Source organism: Urocitellus parryii, chromosome 5, assembly GCF_045843805.1.
Source record: "Urocitellus parryii isolate mUroPar1 chromosome 5, mUroPar1.hap1, whole genome shotgun sequence".
NCBI classification, from domain to species: domain Eukaryota; kingdom Metazoa; phylum Chordata; class Mammalia; order Rodentia; family Sciuridae; genus Urocitellus; species Urocitellus parryii.
In genome coordinates this window covers 137,822,386-137,840,585 of record NC_135535.1, presented here as the reverse complement: position 1 = coordinate 137,840,585, position 18,200 = coordinate 137,822,386, and the positions used below count along the sequence as shown (strand labels likewise).

The window sequence follows — 18,200 nt, the reverse complement described above, 5'->3', positions numbered from 1 at the left end:
AGCCCCTGCACAGCTCACCAAGCCGGGAACCTCTGTCAGCCCAGAAAAGAATATGACTGTAAGATGTATACCCAGGGGCCTAAGTGGTGTTATCTGTGACCTTCTGTAAACTAAATAGGAAAACAGAATTTTGTGCAACCATTCAAAGGTTGTGTTCATGACAATTCATGGTAATATACAAGCTCTTTGGGTAAATACAATATAGGAGGCCATAGTGGGTAGAACAGTTCCTCCCAAAATTTATATTTACTTAGAACTTCAGAGTGTGGCTTATTTTGGAAGATCTTTATAGATATAATCAAGGTCTTAGTCTTAGATTGACTAAGTCCATACTGACTTAGTACAGTCTCTAATCCAATGACTGATAGTCTTATAACAAGAAGGAAAAAACCCAGGCACCCAAAGAAGAAAGTGATATGACAATAAACGCAGAGATTGAAGTAATGTATCTATAAGGCAAGGAAGCCAAGAATTGATGGTAACCACTAGAAGTGGAGAGAGAGACAAGGGACAAGTTGTTCCTCAGAACCTCTGGAAGGAACCAACTCTGTGAATGCCTTAATTTTGGACTTTGGGCCTCCAGATCTGTGAGACAATACATTCCTGTTGTTTTGAGCCACCCAGTCTGTCATAATATGTGGCTTCCCTTGGAAACTGATACAGAGGTCATGTATTACAGTTCCCAAGCAGACCAGTTCTGGAGTCAGGTACAAGCTACTTAACTTAATGGAATTTCCAATGTTCCTGTCTGTAACATAATGATAATAGTAGTAGCCACGTCACAATATTCGATACTTAAAAGAACCAGCATAAGTAAAGAGCTTAGCACAAATACGGTCTTATACTAAGAATGAAATAAACGTTCACTATGATGATGTTGACAATGCTGATACTGCTACTGCTGCTACAAATGATGATGATGATAAGGAAGGGCACAAAACTCTGAGCATAAATACATACAGCATTCATAAGACTGAGAAAATCCTCCGATATATGGTGTATGGGTGTGTGTGCATTTCACACATACCATAGAGCATGAACATGAATAATTATACGAGGATGCTCTGCCCTCTTGTGGCAGATACTTGAGTGCTCATGAAACACCCATACGCTCTTCTAGATCCCAGCCCCACTTGCAGGGTGGGAGCATGTGAATAGTTCTGGCCAATCCCACATGTGCTGTGCAGAACTACCCCACCTACAGGAGACTTTGCAGGAGCAGGAAATAGGTCTTCAAATGTGGGAGTCACTGGAATGAATGAAGACTAAACCTTCTATCTGTCGTGGTTGTTGGCATTCATTGCTTTGATGAACACGCCTCTCTGTCACCTCCCTCACAATCCTCCTCACCCCACCCCACGATAAACTGTTGGGAGGAAAGAGAGGAAAGGGTGTTTCATTGATAATGTTAAACTGTAAGGACTTTGTGGCCCAGCATTCTACCTAAGGGGTAACCTGAATTTTAAACCAGCAGAAGCGATGAATAAAGACTAAACTCTTAGAGAAAGGCAAAGGGGTTCTTCTGCAATTACAGGTAAACCTGGTGGCAGTATCCTGGGCAGATGTCTGCCAGCTCTGTGCCAGAGAAGTGATATACTTTCTCAACTCATGCTATTCTTATCTTTCAGAAACACTGAATGAAAAGAGGCCCCTCAAAAATAAAAAATAGATTTTAAAAATGCCCTCTCCGATAAGGATTTCGGAGAAAGATCTTGTTTGGGTGGATTTCATTAAGTTATGTAAATCAAATTTCTTGAGCCCTAACTGGTATGATTAAGTGATCAACAAAACCAAACCAGGAAATAGCTGAGAAGATTTTTTTTTTTAATTCAAACCAACTAAGAACTGAGGAAATTCAAAGGAAAACATCCGAATTTGGCTTTGTTGAGTCTGTTGCTTGGCAATTATTATAATGTATGATAATACACATGATTGGCAAGAGCCCAGGACATTCTGCTCCTGTTTGCAGTAGGAGTGTAAACCAGAAAAACCTTTCCAGAGGGCTGTTTGGCAGTTTATAGGAAGAGTTTTACAATTTAAACATTCCATTTGGCTCAGCAATCCCACTTCTAGGAATTTAGCTTAAGGAATCATTGCAAATATTATTTATTTAAGAATTCTTATCACAATGTATTTTATGATGGAAAAACCTGTAAACAACCTAAATACCCAATGATTGTTGATTGGGCTGAATATTTTCTAATATCTATGATGAACTACTATATAGAAATTTTTAAATGGTGATTTTAAAAAATAAAAATTTTATTTTATAAATGTTTAGAAAAAAAGTCTAAGGCTATGTAAGAAAATATTAATAGAATAACAAAGGGAGATAAAGAAAAGTCCAGACATATAAAAATCACAGTTTCTGAAAATAGACTCAACTCACTCATTGAAAGATAGCAGAATACAAAATGAATAAATAGAGCTATATGGTATTCATAATTGATAGTCTTAAAACATAAGAACAAAGAAAGGTTGAATGAAAATGACGGAAAAAAATATACATGGCAAATCTAACCTACAAAAAGTCGAGTTAACGATATTTATCTTTCAAATTAAAAAAAAAAATTTTAGATATTCAGAGAGTCACTATAAAACTGAGCAAGCAACTTAAAAACCACACGATTGTCTTAATACATGAAAATAACATTGTTAATATTTTCATAGTATTTTGAAGTTCCAGTGCCCAAAGTGAATAAAACCAAATAAGCTTCCAATTCTGCAGCAGGACCTTGCAGGCATGCTTATTTCTTCTTATGAGCTCCACATAGGAAAGAGAACAGATGCAAATTACCTGAATATTAACCATGGATAGTTTGGGGTATAATTTTGGGGTATAATTTTGATTTAATTTTTTTTCCTTTCTACTTTCTATATTTTTTCAAGTTTTTTTTCAAATGGTGAATACATCTTATTTAAATACCAATAATAATAATAATAATAATACTTGGAAAAAATATAACCTTCAAAAAAATAACCTTCAAAATTTCTTCAGGTTAAAACTTTCCAACAGTCAAGTCCAATGTCTTCTGCCAACTGGTTTTTATGGCTTTATTTTCTAAACTTGGGACAATCTAACAAGCCTGATTTATCTCTGTTGTCAGCCAACTGTCATCACCCTTGTCATGAAAAAAGTCCTGACCCAGTACCTCTCCTTATGTGAAAATAGATCAGACATGGGGTGAGAGCTCACTACACACCCATGGCCTGTGCTCTCCTGGTGAAGCACATGGGCATGTGGATAAGAGAGGCAGAGCAGGAAGAAGGCGTTAAGCTTCAGATCAACTTACAGGGAAAAAAATATATCCGCTATACAGTGGCAGACAGCAGGGCTTTATAAACCAGATTTAATGCAAATAGAGGCATTTATGAAGACAAAGATCAGGTGAGATGGATTTTTAAAGAGGTCAAAAATAGTGCTGTGAATGGCAGTCACTAAGTTTTTGACATTTGCAATTTGAATAGGATCAAGTGAACTAAGGGGAGAGTAGACAGGGTAGAGTGGAAGAAGCAGTATAGATGGACATTGTAATTCAAAAAGTCATAGTTATAAAGGGTAGAGGAGATTTAAACACACAGGCACGTCTGAGTTCTGTAAGTCAATATGATTCAAATAAATTAGTGTAATTCCACAAATTGGATTTTTTCTGTTTGTACACAAATTATTCAAATAGCTTATACAAATCACTGCCCTGTTATTTTTTTTAAATGTCTTTGAAGAGTGCCCTTACAGGATCCCTTTCTTTTTTTTATTAATTAATATTTTTATTTATATGTGATGGTGGAATGCATTACAATTCTTATTACACATATAAAGCACAATTTTTCACATCTCTGTTTGTATGTAAAGTATGTTCACACCAATTCATGTCCTCATGCATGTACTTTGAATAATGATGTCCATCACATTCCACCATCATTTCTAACCCCATGCCCCCTACCTTCCCTTCCCACCTGTCTGCACTATCTAGAGTTCATCTATTCTTCCTCCCATGCTCCCTCTCCCTACTTCACTATGAATCAGCCTCTTTATATCAGAGAAAACATTTGGCATATGATTTTTGGGGATTGGATAACTTCACTTAGCATTATCTTCTCTAACACCATCCATTTACCTGCAAATGCCATGATTTTATTCTATTTTTTTGCTGAGTAATATTCCATTGTGTATACATGCCACATTTTCTTTATCCATTCGTCTATTGAAGGGTACCTAGGTTGGTTCCACAGTTTAGCTATTGTGAATTGTGCTGCTATAAACATTGATGTGGCTGTGTCCCTGTAGTGTGCTAGTTTTAAGTCCTTTGGGTATAGACCGAGGAGAGGGAGAGCTGGGTCAAATGGTGGTTCCCTTTCTGTAAGAATTCAAGGATTAGCAATAAATAAAATAGAAAGCAATTAAGCAATCATTCACAGACCTGCTGAGGCCTTCCCTCTGACTCCAATAAATAGGAACCACATTATACTGATTCTTAGAGGGCTAACAGAAAGCAAAGAAAGGGAAGAAAAAGAAGAATTCATGCCACTCCCGCAAACTCAAGGGAAGTAAAGCAAGATGCCGGCTGTTCTGTTGCAGCCCAAGCCCATCTTCCCAGCCGCTCAGGGCTGCTTTCCCCAGGCTGGTTGTGTGACTAGTGGCTATCCACTAACCAGAGCTGCCATTTGGGTTCCTTTCTTGGTGACTTTTCTTTCTTTCTTTCTTTTTTAAACCTCTGTTTTGTTCTCCTCCTTCATACTTTCTTCATACATGTGCTGACTTAATGTATCAGGATTTCTCAAGGCTCTGTTTTGTCTCCTCTGGATGACAGACTCTGGGGTGCCTTCCAAAGTTTCTCAAAGTAGATTTTGTATATATTTTTTTCTTATATTTATATTTGGCTTATATTTTAATTCAGAACATTCCCAATATGTTCTCTATGTCCAAAAAGGTATAGATATTTTCCTGACATAGGTCAAGTCAGGGACTGACAATTGTAGAGGGTTTTGTGACCTATGAAAGAGATTTGCCCACAAAGATTTATTTCATTCCTCAAGTCTCTGTTGTTCCTAACCTTTCAATAGTCCCTACCCTAATCCCAGCTTAAAATACTGTAATGATTTTCCATTTCTCTTAGTATAAAAACCAAAGTCTTTATTGTGACATCTAATCTCTTGCTGTGTCTCACAACACTCTGACCCTTTGTCCTTTGTGCTCCAGACACACAGACCTCCCATCAGTCAAAAGGATCCCAGAGCTTTTACACATCTTTCTCCCACTGTGCTAAGTGTTTTTTTTTTCTATACCCCATTTTGCCATTCTTCCTTCAGCTTTGGTCTCTTCCTCAGGGAAACATTTTCAAATCTTCTGACATGATCAAAATTCTTCAAGATAATTCTACACACCTTCCTTCCTACTTAATCTCATTATAATTCAGTATATAACATTATTATTATTATTATTATACAATTTGTTAAATTAGCACTTAAGCCAACTGTAATTTTATTTGTATTTTGTGTCTATTTATATGCCTTCTATCTCTATCAGTAGACTATAAAGGGCAGCAACTATGTCTGATTTTGCTCATGATTGTATTCCTAGGACTAGCTCAGTTCATGACATACACACTCCACAGAGATTTAATAAATGAATGAGTGAACAAATAATAATCTCTTTGTAAAAAGAAGATAGGATACCCATATTGAGAAATGTGAGAAAAGTCTCAGAGAGTTTAAGGGATTCATTCAAGGAGCACAAACATAGGTATTTGATTGCAAGGTATTTGGTTCTGGATTCCAAGGCCAGGGAATGCATCATTCCAAGGACTAAAAGTATGGGTGGCACATATTAGGTGTCTCATGCAGACTTGTTGACTGAAGAAAGGAAAACAAAAATAAAAGTAGGAAGGAATTATGAACTTTGGTAGAGTTTCAGTGTGAAGAGGAATCTTTGCTGTGACACTGGGCAGGCCACATGACTTTTGCTCCCCAGGTGAAGGTTGAACTAGATGATCTCTATGCTCTAGAATTCTGATTCTGTGTTTCCAAACTCCTTACACCTTGGGAATCTGTCTAACAGCAGACACCTACATGTTGTGGCTTAGTTACCTAACAGCCCAGATTTCACTTTATGTTTTAGATCATTTTTAATGTATTCAAAGAGTAATTATCACTATGAAACCAGAGGCAATTGCAGGAGCAATTACATCAAGGATAACATATGGCAGCTATAGAAACAATGGAAAATTACTGCAGGATGTTAAGCACAGCAGATGGAAAACCTTTACTATAACCTTGATCATTGACCCTGAGACTTCTAGATATGTAATACAGTTATATTCAAAAGGGCGAAGAACATCTGGACAAAAAGCTAGCTTTTTAAAATTTTCTTTTCCCATTGATAAGTGATTTAGAAACTAATAAAAGGGAATCATGATGCACCATATGACCCAGCTATCTTCTTGGTATTTATCCAAAAGATAAATCAGCATATTATAGTGATACGGCCATTTTATAGCAGCAGAATTCACATTAGCCAAACTACGGAATCAACCCAGATGCTAGTCAATAGATGAATGGATTCAAAATGTGGCATATATTCACAACGGAGTTTCACTGAGTCATAAAGAAGAATGAAATAATGGCATTTTCTGGTGAATGGATGGAAATGGAGAAAATTATGCAAAGTGAAATAAGCCAGACTCAGAAAATCAAGGATTGAATGTTTTTTTTTTTTTTTCTCACATGTGGAAACTAGAGCAAAATAAGGGAAAGAAGGCAGTTGGGGAGGATAGGATATCTTAAAAATCCAGGGAAGAACAGTGGAGTAGAAGAAGGGGAACCAGAGTGAGGGAAGAAGGAACGGAAAGGGGGAGATAAATTGATGAATCAATAAAATCTTGTTAACTTCAGATAAAAGGTACCAAAAGGAATTTCACCTTTATATATATGTAGAAGAGAGGATGTTTAGTAGAGAGGAGAGAGAATAGGGAGGAAGGAGGGGAAGAAAAGTGGGGAGAGAATGGGGATTGAAATCAAATTCCTTGCATGTATGATTCTGTCAAAATGAATCCAAGTACCATGTATAATTATAATACTCGAATTTACAAAAAGAGGTTGAAGAAGATACACTCAATTCTTAACCCTCTTGGACTAGAAGTGACATGCATTATATCTGCTCCTACTCTGTGACTGAGGTCTAGTCCCACTACCCCACAGAGATGTGAGGGAGGGAGGTTGGAGAAATGTAATGCCCAGTTGGGCAAGTACTTACAGTGCTGGCCCAATACATGGAAAGGCAAGCAAATACAAATTGAATTTTGGTGTACAGTTAATAAATATTACCAAAAAAGAAAAAAAAAAAACAAAAAAAGACTAAAATGTACCTGGTTTGGCCAGTGATCTCTAAATGAAGCTATCTTTTTTGTTTGTGTGTGTGTGGTTCCCAGGGATTGAACCCAGGAGCACTGAACTACTGAGCCACATCATCCCCAGTCCTTTTATTTTTTATTTTGAGACGGAGTCTGCTAGTTTGCTTAGGTTCTTGCTAAATTGCTGAGGCTGGCTTTGAACTTGGGATCATCCTACCCCAACCTCCTGAGGAGTAGCTGGGATTAAAGCATGTGCCACCTTCCCTGTCTAGAAACTAATGCTCTTCTTTGTGGGTTCTACTTTCATTTAGGTTTTGATTTTTAGAATTAATCTCTTTCCAGATTACCAATGTACTGTAAAAGGTATTTTAGTTCTATTTTATGAAGCATTTTTTAGTGGGAGAGTCAGTTAGGGTAGTTAGTCCACCATACTGCTAGAAATGTGACTTGTCTAAAACTTTAAAATCTAGATTTTAAGAACATGCATCTTTAAAAAATTATTTCAGTGGGTTAGAATCATCTTAGGTAGTACTGAATTTGCATTATTTTTTGGTCATATTTAGTTAAGTACTTGTTCACTACTGACTTCTAATCAATTAAAAGTTTTATGTAGGTACAAGTTAGTATCAAGTATATTGGAAGTTAAAGTATTATTTTCATTTTCAATGTAGTGATTAGTTGTAACTATTCCAAATATGCTCTCTAAATGTAAATATTTAATTTTAAGTTATAAATAATACCTGTATGTAGTATAAAATATTGAATTGTTAAGGGGGGGTCAAATACAAAAACCAAATGTTCCAATAAAATGTCAGCATTTTTTATTTTTAAAAGTGGGCAAGAGTAGAGGGAGGATAGGACATGTTTTGTGGTGATGAAAATGTTGCATTTTGGTCACTTTAGTAGCTTCTGTGGGGGCACATATTTGTCAAAACTCATTGAGCTATATATACATTTCAAATGGACATGTTTCATTACATGTAATGGTACCTCAATAAAGTTGATCTTTTAAAAAAGGGAATCATGAATAAAATCAACCATCAGTCCAAGAGGTTAAATAGAAACTATAAGGAAGTTATGGCTTAGAGATGAGGTATCCCCCAAAAGCTCATGTGTGAGACCATGCAAGAAAGCTTACAGGTGAAATGATTGAGTTACAACAGCCTTAACTTAATCAGTGCATTAATACTCTGATAGGGATTAACTGGATGATAACTGTAGGCAGTAAGGAGGTGAGTCATTGGGGGATATGTCTTGGGGTATATATATTGTCTGTGGTGAAGGGATTCTATCTCTCTCTGCTTCTTGCTAAGTCCTGAGATGCTTTCCTCCACCACACATCCCGCCATGATGTTCTGCCTCACCTCAGGTCCTAAAGAATGGAGTCAGCCATCTATGGACTGAGACCTCTGAAATCATGAGCCAAATAAACTTTCCTTTCTCTAAAATTGTTCTTGTCAGGTCTTTTGGTCACAGCAGTGAAAAAGCTGACAAAACAAAGCAAAAACCACCTTCTCCCAACAAACATGGTGTACTCAACATAACTTGTCAGAGATTTATGCCCTAATCAAATTCCATACCAACATGAACCACAATCTAGATCTTCCTTCCCTATTCAGTACACTTCCCACCTACTCTCTGACCTAGCATTCACTCTCGCCTCAGAACTCACTGTCTCCATGATGCCTTGAGAAATCCCATGACTCCTTCAAGGTCCAGCTCCAATGTCATTTTCTCTTGGAAACCTTTCACAGTGCACCCGAGAACTCATGGCTACATCATCCAAAGTCTCATAGCATTTATTTATGCCTACATAACAGCACTTTTGGCCATCTGATTTATGTTATGATGACCTATCTATTTATCTTGTCACCCACCCCAGACACCCCACTAACCTGTAAGACTCGCGAAGACAGGAACTGTGTCTTATTCATCATAACATACCCAAAGCAACACAGTTGCATGATTGACATTTAGAAATTCTGAGTTAAATGCTAGGTGGCAATTAATCAGTAGATGAATATATTGTAATGGAAGAATAAATCTTATCATGTTAGCCCACCTAGCAAAGTTTATCAGGGAGTTTTTAGTCACCTCATTTTATACCCAAAAAAGTAATTCCAATGCTAAAAGTTTCAAGCACTTTTATATGCCAATAATGGAATTATTTAGCAGAGGTCAAATTATATTCTATTCCTTGTCTTTTAGCTAAAAGGATTTTGTTGTCTATGCCATGCACAAAATTATAATTTTGCATGCATTATCTCATTTAATCCCCAAACCATACTATATGGTATTATTATTCCCACTTTCAAATAGAATAACTGAAGTCTAAGTAGGTATTATTTTCCCCAGGCAATAAGGCCAGTAAGTGACCAGCAGGGCTTGGATGTGAACTCAAGTCAACCTTACCCTGAAACTTCAACTCTTTATCACCATGAAACTACTCCACCTAGTTTTAGAGCCAAACTGGGTATGTGATAAACTATGTATCATAGTCTATTTTTCTTCAGTACTTGGTTACTTTTAATTTACTTTAATTTTTAAAATTTGCTTTTAGTTTTACTCACATAGAATCTTTCATTTAGATATTTCATGGTTCTACTTGGCCAACCCATTGCCATCACTCTAATACTTAACCAATGTTTTAACAAAGCAAAAACCACCTTCCTCCCATAGAATGCTCAAAATGGTCTAGGGATAAGAAAACTGGGAGATAGAGTAGTCACATAACTTGTCTAAAGTCACACAGTTAATAAAAATGAGAGTCCAGAGTAAATCCAAGCCATTTGACTTTAGCACCCAAGCACTATTAAACATTTCTCTGAGGGCATTTTTGTATCTTTTGTAAGTCCACAGGTCAAGGTGTCTAGAACAACGTTACCCACCCAGTCAATTCCTGAGTCGGTCCAATTTCAATGACCAAAATCACATAGGAATGTAAATTCCTACTTTTTGAAGAATCCGTTTTCCTATATATTGTCACTGCCATATAACAGTTAACATATGTTAAAATGTGTGCTGAGTTCTTCCTATTCCTAATTGGCACTGCCTTGCATTAGATTTGATCCTCTTAGGAAAATATAAAAAGTGCTAAACCCGTAGTCACTTGCCTGATTGGTCAGGTTATTTTCTTATTTTATCAAGAAATAACTGTCCATATCATAGAAGCTTTCCATCTGAACACCAACATTTACTGAGTATTTATGTCATGTGCCAGAAGCTATGCTGAGTGCCTCACCAGGACTCCTCACTGGGTCATCTTTATATCAGCCCTAATTTACAGGCCACACACTAAGCCCTGAGAGACTGAGAACCTTGCCCAAAGCCCCATGACTGGGCCCCAGTTGTATATGACTCCAAGCCTGAACTCTTAACCACATATATTTTTTCAGCATCTATGGGTACTACTCTAGTCTCTTTTTTCTCCCTGTAATTAAGGAACGATCTCCAGACAGAGTTAAAAAAAAAAAAAAGAAGAAGAAGAAGAAGAAGAAAAAGAAAATAGATTACCTGATAAGGCCCATGTCATCTCCATTCAAATCCACTATTTTCAAGAGTAGCATTTCCTTGTCTGTATTTGAAGAATACCTAGTCAGTGAAATAAAGATACTTAGTTCTATGTTTTTTTTTGTTTTTTTTTTACCTCTTTTTTTTATTGGTTGTTCACAAAATTACAAAGCTCATGACATATCATATTTCATACATTAGATTGAAGTGGGTTATGAACTCCCAATTTTACCCCAAATGCAGATTGCAGAATCACGTCGGTTACACATCCACAATTTTACATAATGCCCAATTAGTAATTGTTGTATTCTGCTACTTTTCCTATCCCCTACTATCCCCCCTCCCCTCCCCTCCCATCTTCTCTCTCTACCCCATCTATTATAATTCATTTCTCTCCCTGTTAATTTTCCCATTCCCCTCACAACCTCTTATATGTAATATTGTATAGCAATGAGGGTCTCCCTTCATTTCCATGCAATTTCCCTTTTCTCTCCCTTTCCCTCCCATCTCATGTCTCTGTTTAATGTTAATCTTTTCTTCCTGCTCTTCCTCCCTGCTCTGTTCATAGTTGCTCTCATTATATCAAAGAAGACATTTGGTATTTGTTTTTTAGGGATTGACTAGCTTCACTAAGCATAATCTGCTCTAGTGCCATCCATTTCCCTGCAAATTCGATGATTTTGTCATTTTTTATTGCTGCATAGTACTCCATTGTGTATAGATGCCACATTTTTTTTATCCATTCATCTATTGAAGGGCATCTGGGTTGGTTCCACAGTCTAGCTATGAACAGTCTAGCTGCTATGAACATCGATGTGGCAGCATCCCTGTAGCATGCTCTTTTAAGGTCTTCAGGGAATAGTCCGAGAAGGGCAATAGCAGGGTCAAATGGTGGTTCCATTCCCAGCTTTCCCAGGAATCTCCAAACTGCTTTCCAAATTGGCCGCACCAATTGGCAGTCCCACCAGCAATGTACAAGAGTACCCTTTTCTCCACATCCTCGCCAGCACTTGTTGTTGTTTGACTTCATAGTGGCTGCCAATCTTACTGGAGTGAGATGGTATCTTAGGGTGGTTTTGATTTGCATTTCTCTGACTGCTAGAGATGGTGAGCATTTTTTCATGTACTTGTTGATTGATTGTATATCCTCCTCTGAGAAGTGTCTGTTCAGGTCCTTGGCCCATTTGTTGATTGGGTTATTTGCTATCTTATTGTCTAATTTTTTGAGTTCTTTGTATACTCTGGATATTAGGGCTCTATCTGAAGTGTGAGGAGTAAAAATTTGTTCCCAGGATGTAGGCTCCCTATTTACCTCTCTTATTGTTTCTCTTGCTGAGAAAAAACTTTTTAGTTTAAGTAAGTCCCATTTGTTGATTCTTGTTATTAACTCTTGTGCTATGGGTGTCCTATTAAGGAATTTGGAGCCCGACCCCACAATATGTAAATCATAGCCAACTTTTTCTTCTATCAGGCAAAGAGTCTCTGATTTGATATCAAGGTCCTTGATCCATTTTGAGTTAACTTTTGTGCATGGCGAGAGAAAGGGATTCAGTTTCATTTTGTTGCATATGGATTTCCAGTTTTCCCAACACCATTTGTTGAAGATGCTATCCTTCCTCCATTGCATGCTTTTAGCCCCTTTATCAAATATAAGATAGTTGTAACTTTGTGGATTAGTCTCTGTGTCCTCTATTCTATACCATTGGTCCACCCGCCTGTTTTGGTACCAGTACCATGCTGTTTTGGTCACTATTGCTCTGTAATATAGTTTGAAATCTGGTATCGCTATACCGCCTGATTCACACTTCCTGCTTAGAATTGCTTTTGCTATTCTGGGTCTTTTATTTTTCCATATGAATTTCATGATTGCTTTATCTATTTCTTCAAGAAATGCCGTTGGGATTTTGATTGGCATTGCATTAAACCTATAGAGAACTTTTGGTAATATCGCCATTTTGATAATGTTAGTTCGGCCTATCCATGAACAGGGTATATTTTTCCATCTTCTAAGGTCTTCTTCTACTTCTCTCTTTAGGGTTCTGTAGTTTTCATTGTATAAATCTTTCACCTCTTTTGTTAGGTTGATTCCCAAGTATTTTATTTTTTTTGAGGATATTGTGAATGGAGTGTTTTTCCTCATTTCCGTTTCAGAAGTTTTGTCGCTGATATACATAAATGCCTTTGATTTGTGCGTGTTGATTTTATATCCTGCCACTTTGCTGAATTCATTTATTAGTTCTAGTAGTTTCTTTGTAGATCCTTTTGGGTCTTCTAGGTATAGAATCATGTCATCTGCAAATAGTGATAATTTAAGTTCTTCTTTTCCTATTGTTATGCCTTTAATTTCCTTAGTCTAATTGCTCTGGCCAGTGTTTCGAGAACTATATTGAATAGAAGTGGTGATAGAGGGCATCCCTGTCTTGTTCCAGATTTTAGAGGGAATGCCTTTAACTTTTGTCCATTCAGAATGATGCTAGCCTGAGACTTAGCATAGATAGCTTTTACAATGTCAAGGTAAGTTCCTGTTATCCCTTGTTTTTCTAATGTTTTGAACATAAAGGGGTGCTGTACTTTGTCGAATGCTTTCTCTGCGTCTATCGAGACGATCATATGGTTCTTATCTTTAAGTCTATTGATGTGGTGAATAATATTTATTGATTTACATATATTGAACCATCCTTGCATCCCAGGGATGAATCCTACTTGATCATGGTGCACAATTTTTTTGATGTGTTTTTGTATTCGATTTGCCAGAATTTTATTGAGAATTTTTGCATCTAGGTTCATTAGAGATATTGGTCTGTAGTTTTCTTTCTTTGAGGTGTCTTTGTCTGGTTTCGGAATCAGGGTGATGTTGGCCTCATAGAATGAATTTGGAAGAGCTCCCTCTTTTTCTATTTCCTGAAATAACTTGAAAAGTATTGGTATTAATTCTTCTTTAAAGGTTTTGTAAAACTCCGCTGTATACCCATCTGGTCCTGGGCTTTTCTTGGTTGGTAGTCTTTTGATGGCTTTTTCAATTTCATCCATTGATATTGGTCTGTTCAAATTGTGTGTATCCTCCTGACTCAGTCTGGGCAAATCATATGACTTAAGAAATTTATCGATGTCTTCACTATCTTCTATTTTATTGGAATATAGGTTTTCAAAATAATTTCTAATTGTCTTCTGTATTTCTGTAGCATCTGTTGTGATATTGCCTTTTTCATCCCGTATGTTAGTAATTTGAGTTTTCTCTCTTCTTCTCTTCGTTAGCATGGCTAAAGTTCTGTCGATCTTATTTATTTTTTCGAAGAACCAACTTTTAGTTTTGTTAATTTTTTCAATAGTTTCTTTTGTTTCAATTTCATTGATTTCCGCTCTGATTTTAATTATTTCTTGCCTTCTGCTACATTTGCTGTTGTTTTGCTCTTCCTTTTCTAGGGCTTTGAGATGAAGTGTGAGCTCATTTATTTGTTGTTTTTTTCTTTTTTTGAGGAATGACCACCAGGCGATGAATTTTCCTCTTAAAACTGCTTTCATTGTGTCCCATAGATTCCGATATGTTGTGTCTGTATTTTCATTTATCTCTAAGAATTTTTTGATTTCCTCCTTTATGTCTTCTGTAACCCATTGATCATTCAGTAACATATTGTTCATTTTCCATGTGATGCAGGATTTTTCCTTCCTTCTTTTATCATTGATTTCCAGTTTCATTCCATTATGATCAGATAAAATGCATGGTATTATCTCCACCCCTTTATATTTACTGAGGGTTGCCCTATGGCATAATATATGTTCTATTTTTGAGAAGGATCCATGTGCTGCTGAGAAAAAAGTATATCCATTTGATGATGGTTGATATATTCTATATATGTCAGTTAAGTCTAGGTTATTGATTGTGGTATTGAGTTCTATAGTTTCTTTATTCAACTTTTGTTTGGAGGATCTGTCTAATGGTGAGAGAGGTGTGTTGAAGTCACCCATAATTATTGTGTTTTCATCTATTTGATTCCTGAACTTGAGGAGAATTTGTTTTATGAATATCGCAGCGCCATTATTTGGTGCATAAATATTGATAATTGTTATGTCTTGTTGGTGAATGGTTCCTTTTAACAGTATATAGTGTCCTTCTTTATCCCTTTTGATTAACTTAGTCTTGAAGTCGATTTTATTCGATATGAGGATGGCCACCCCTGCTTGCTTACGAGGACCGTGTGCATGGTATATTTTTTCCCATCCTTTCACCTTCAGCCTGTGTATGTCTTTTCCAATCAGATGTGTCTCCTGGAGGCAGCATATTGTTGGATTTGTTTTTTTAATCCATGATACCAGCCTATGTCGCTTTATTGGAGAGTTTAAGCCATTAACATTCAGAGTTACTATTGATATATGGTTTGTACTTCCATCCATGTTTGATTATTTATCCTTTTTTTAAAAAATTTAGTTTGTTTCTCCATGATTTTCTTTCCCCTCACCCTCTGTCTTTACCGAGGCACTTCCCTCTGATGGTTTTGGTTATTGTTTTTCATTTCTTCCTCGTGTAGTGTTTTGCTCAAAATGCTTTGCAATGCTGGTTTTCTGGCTGCAAATTCTTTTAACTTTTGTTTATCATGAAAGATTTTTATTTCATTGTCATACCTGAAGCTTAATTTTGCTGGATACAGAATTCTTGGTTGGCATCCATTGTCTTTCAGTGTTTGAAATACATTGTTCCATGACCTTCTTGCTTTCAGTGTCTGTGATGAAAAATCTGTTGTTAATCTTATTGGTTTACCCCTGAATGTAATCTGTCTCTTTTCTCTTGTAGCTTTTAATATTTTCTCTTTGTTCTGTATATTGGATATCTTCATAACAATGTGTCTTGGCGTTGGTCTACTGTGATTTTGTGTGCTCGGTGTCCTGAATGCATCTTCAATTTGTATATCTGTTTCCTTTTTTATTTCTGGAAAGTTTTCTGTAATTATTTCATTCAGCAGGTTACTCATTCCCTTGGTTTGAATCTCTGTACCTTCTTCTATCCCGATGACTCGTAAATTTGGTTTTTTTATGTTATCCCATAACTCTTGGATGTTTTTCTCGTGATTTTTTTACCAGCCTTTCTGAGTTGGCTAGACTCTTTTCAAGATGATATATTTTGTCTTCAGTATCTGACGTTCTGGCTTCTACTTGCTCCCCTCTGTTAGTGATACTCTCAATTGAGTTTTTAATTTGGTTTATCGTTTCCTTCATTTCTAGAATTATTGTTTGATTATTTTTTATAATCTCTATCTCCTGATAAAGATGCTTAACTTCTTCTTTTATCTGTTTATGTAACTCATTCTCAATGTGTTCTTTTGCTGCTTGAATTTGCTGTCTCGTATCCTCTTTAAGGTTCCATTCCATCTGTCTAAGGTGTTCCTTGAGTTCTTTATATGAACATTTTTCCGATGACTCTAGGTCCTCCTGAATATTTAGGCTGTCCTGCATTGTTTGTACTCCTTTTCTTCCTTGCTTTTTGAAGCTGCTCATGTTACTTCTTGTTCTGTTTGACTGCTGAGTTACTGTTTACTCCTATAAATTTATTTGATGCTGTAGCCGCAGGATTCAATGAAGTTATCTCCTCCGCCGCAGTCTGATCTCCTTCTTACCTCTGGCATGCATGCAGCCCGGGTTCAATCCTCAACACCACATACAAACAAAGATGTTGTGTCTGCTGAAAACTTTAATGCCCAGCTCCGGAGATGGCTTCTCCTAGCTCCCTCCTCCAGCCACCTAATGCGGTGGGGAGGTTTACACAAGAGGCTAGAGAGAGACTTAGTTCTATGTTAAAGACTGGCCCTCATGTATGGCAAATAATAAAAGCTGGAAAAAAAAATGCCCCAGTGAGATTCCTTGAAAAGCAACAGTTCTGTGAACCCCATCCAGTACCTCATTCTTCAGTAAGAAGATGGTTCATAATCATGATTGACCTTAGGAGGACTAAGTAAACTGACCGGAGTTGAACTATATATTTTTATATAATAGATGTAATATTATATAACATATAGAAAATGATTTTTAGAAAATTATTTGTCTTTGACATTTCTACTTATATCAACTTTTAATGGAATCTCTTGGAATGTGCAGGAGTTTACAAAACCCAAATCATTCAATACCTGCAACTTAAGTGTTCCTTTATGTCTTTTCAAGAAAAATCAGATTTTAGTTTCTAAAAATCAATACCTCTGAAAGCCATTGAAAAATATGCAGACAAATATAAAATGTCAATGTCAAGTTGAAACAGATGTTATACAATGCCATAGCAGCCAAGTACTTCTCTTCTGTTACAACCTTGTAACCAACTATTTAAAAAAAAATCATCCCCTTTAGATGTTTAATTTAGTTATGTTGGTTTTATTTCTTGCTTTTCCTTCCAGATTCTCTTTTTTATTTTTGTGTTTTAATCTTCTATCCCTTGCCCCACTCTGATGAATTTAGATGATTCCTTCTACATAACACATAATAAAACAGCTATTTTTTAATTTAACAAAAATGTGTTATGCACATTTTAGTCTCCATTTTACAGATGACAAAGCTAAGAGTCAATAAATTAAGTAAATTCTTAAAGGTCACACAATTAGGAAGTGATAAAGCTAAGTTGAAACAATACTTGTGCCTGATTTCATAGCCCAGAGTACTTTAGACATTTACCATGGCTCCCTACGCCAACAAAGGACAGAAATATATGAAAAGAAAATATTGGGAGTTCATTATTATATTCACTCTTTGTTTGCTTGCCCTAGATGAACGTGTTCTAAAATTATTTTAGCTTTCATACTCTCCTAGGGTCCTATCATGGCCCCCAATAACAACTTTTTGATTTTGTGGCTTTTCTCAAGGGAAATGCAATGATGCTGTTTTGATCATTTCCCTCACCTTGCTCTCTCTGACTGTGGATTCCTAAGGTAAGATGTAGGACTTCGATTGATCTGCACACCCTCGACATCTCCTTTATTGATGAAGATTTTGGCTGGTTTCATATTTTCGTGTGCTATCTCGATGCTCTGAAAGTTAAAAGAAGGAAGAAGAGGGAGTTGTAAGCTTCGACATCCTGGTGGAGATGATGACTTAGTCCATGTAAAAGAAGAGCCCTATAAACAATCTCCTTTGTAAGGTGTCCCCACCATAGGTTAAAAGCTGAAGAGCCACATGGCTGTTGTCATCTGTAGGTAAACAGATAGGGCCTTCAGGGCTGAGACAGAGGAAGTGCTGTGCATAGGTAAGAAGAGTGTCCATTAGCTCTTGTGTCCTCTGCCCTCAGGACTGCCATTTACATGGCCAATATGGCAGACTTGACTCCCAAGACACTGGGGCAAGATTTATTAACATACAAGTGTTCCA

General features: G+C 36.6%; 1 protein-coding gene across 1 annotated transcript in view; it reads right to left on the bottom strand.

Moving 5' to 3' along the window:
* Positions 1-18,200, bottom strand: part of Asah2 (N-acylsphingosine amidohydrolase 2) — a 74,139-nt gene that overhangs the window by 40,742 nt on the left and 15,197 nt on the right. Inside the window, exons 6-7 of the mRNA XM_026408980.2 lie at positions 17,736-17,863; positions 10,863-10,940 (exon numbers count right to left, since the gene is read on the bottom strand). Coding sequence (XP_026264765.1) covers positions 10,863-10,940; positions 17,736-17,863 — 206 coding nt within the window. The remainder of the gene's footprint in view (positions 1-10,862; positions 10,941-17,735; positions 17,864-18,200) is intronic.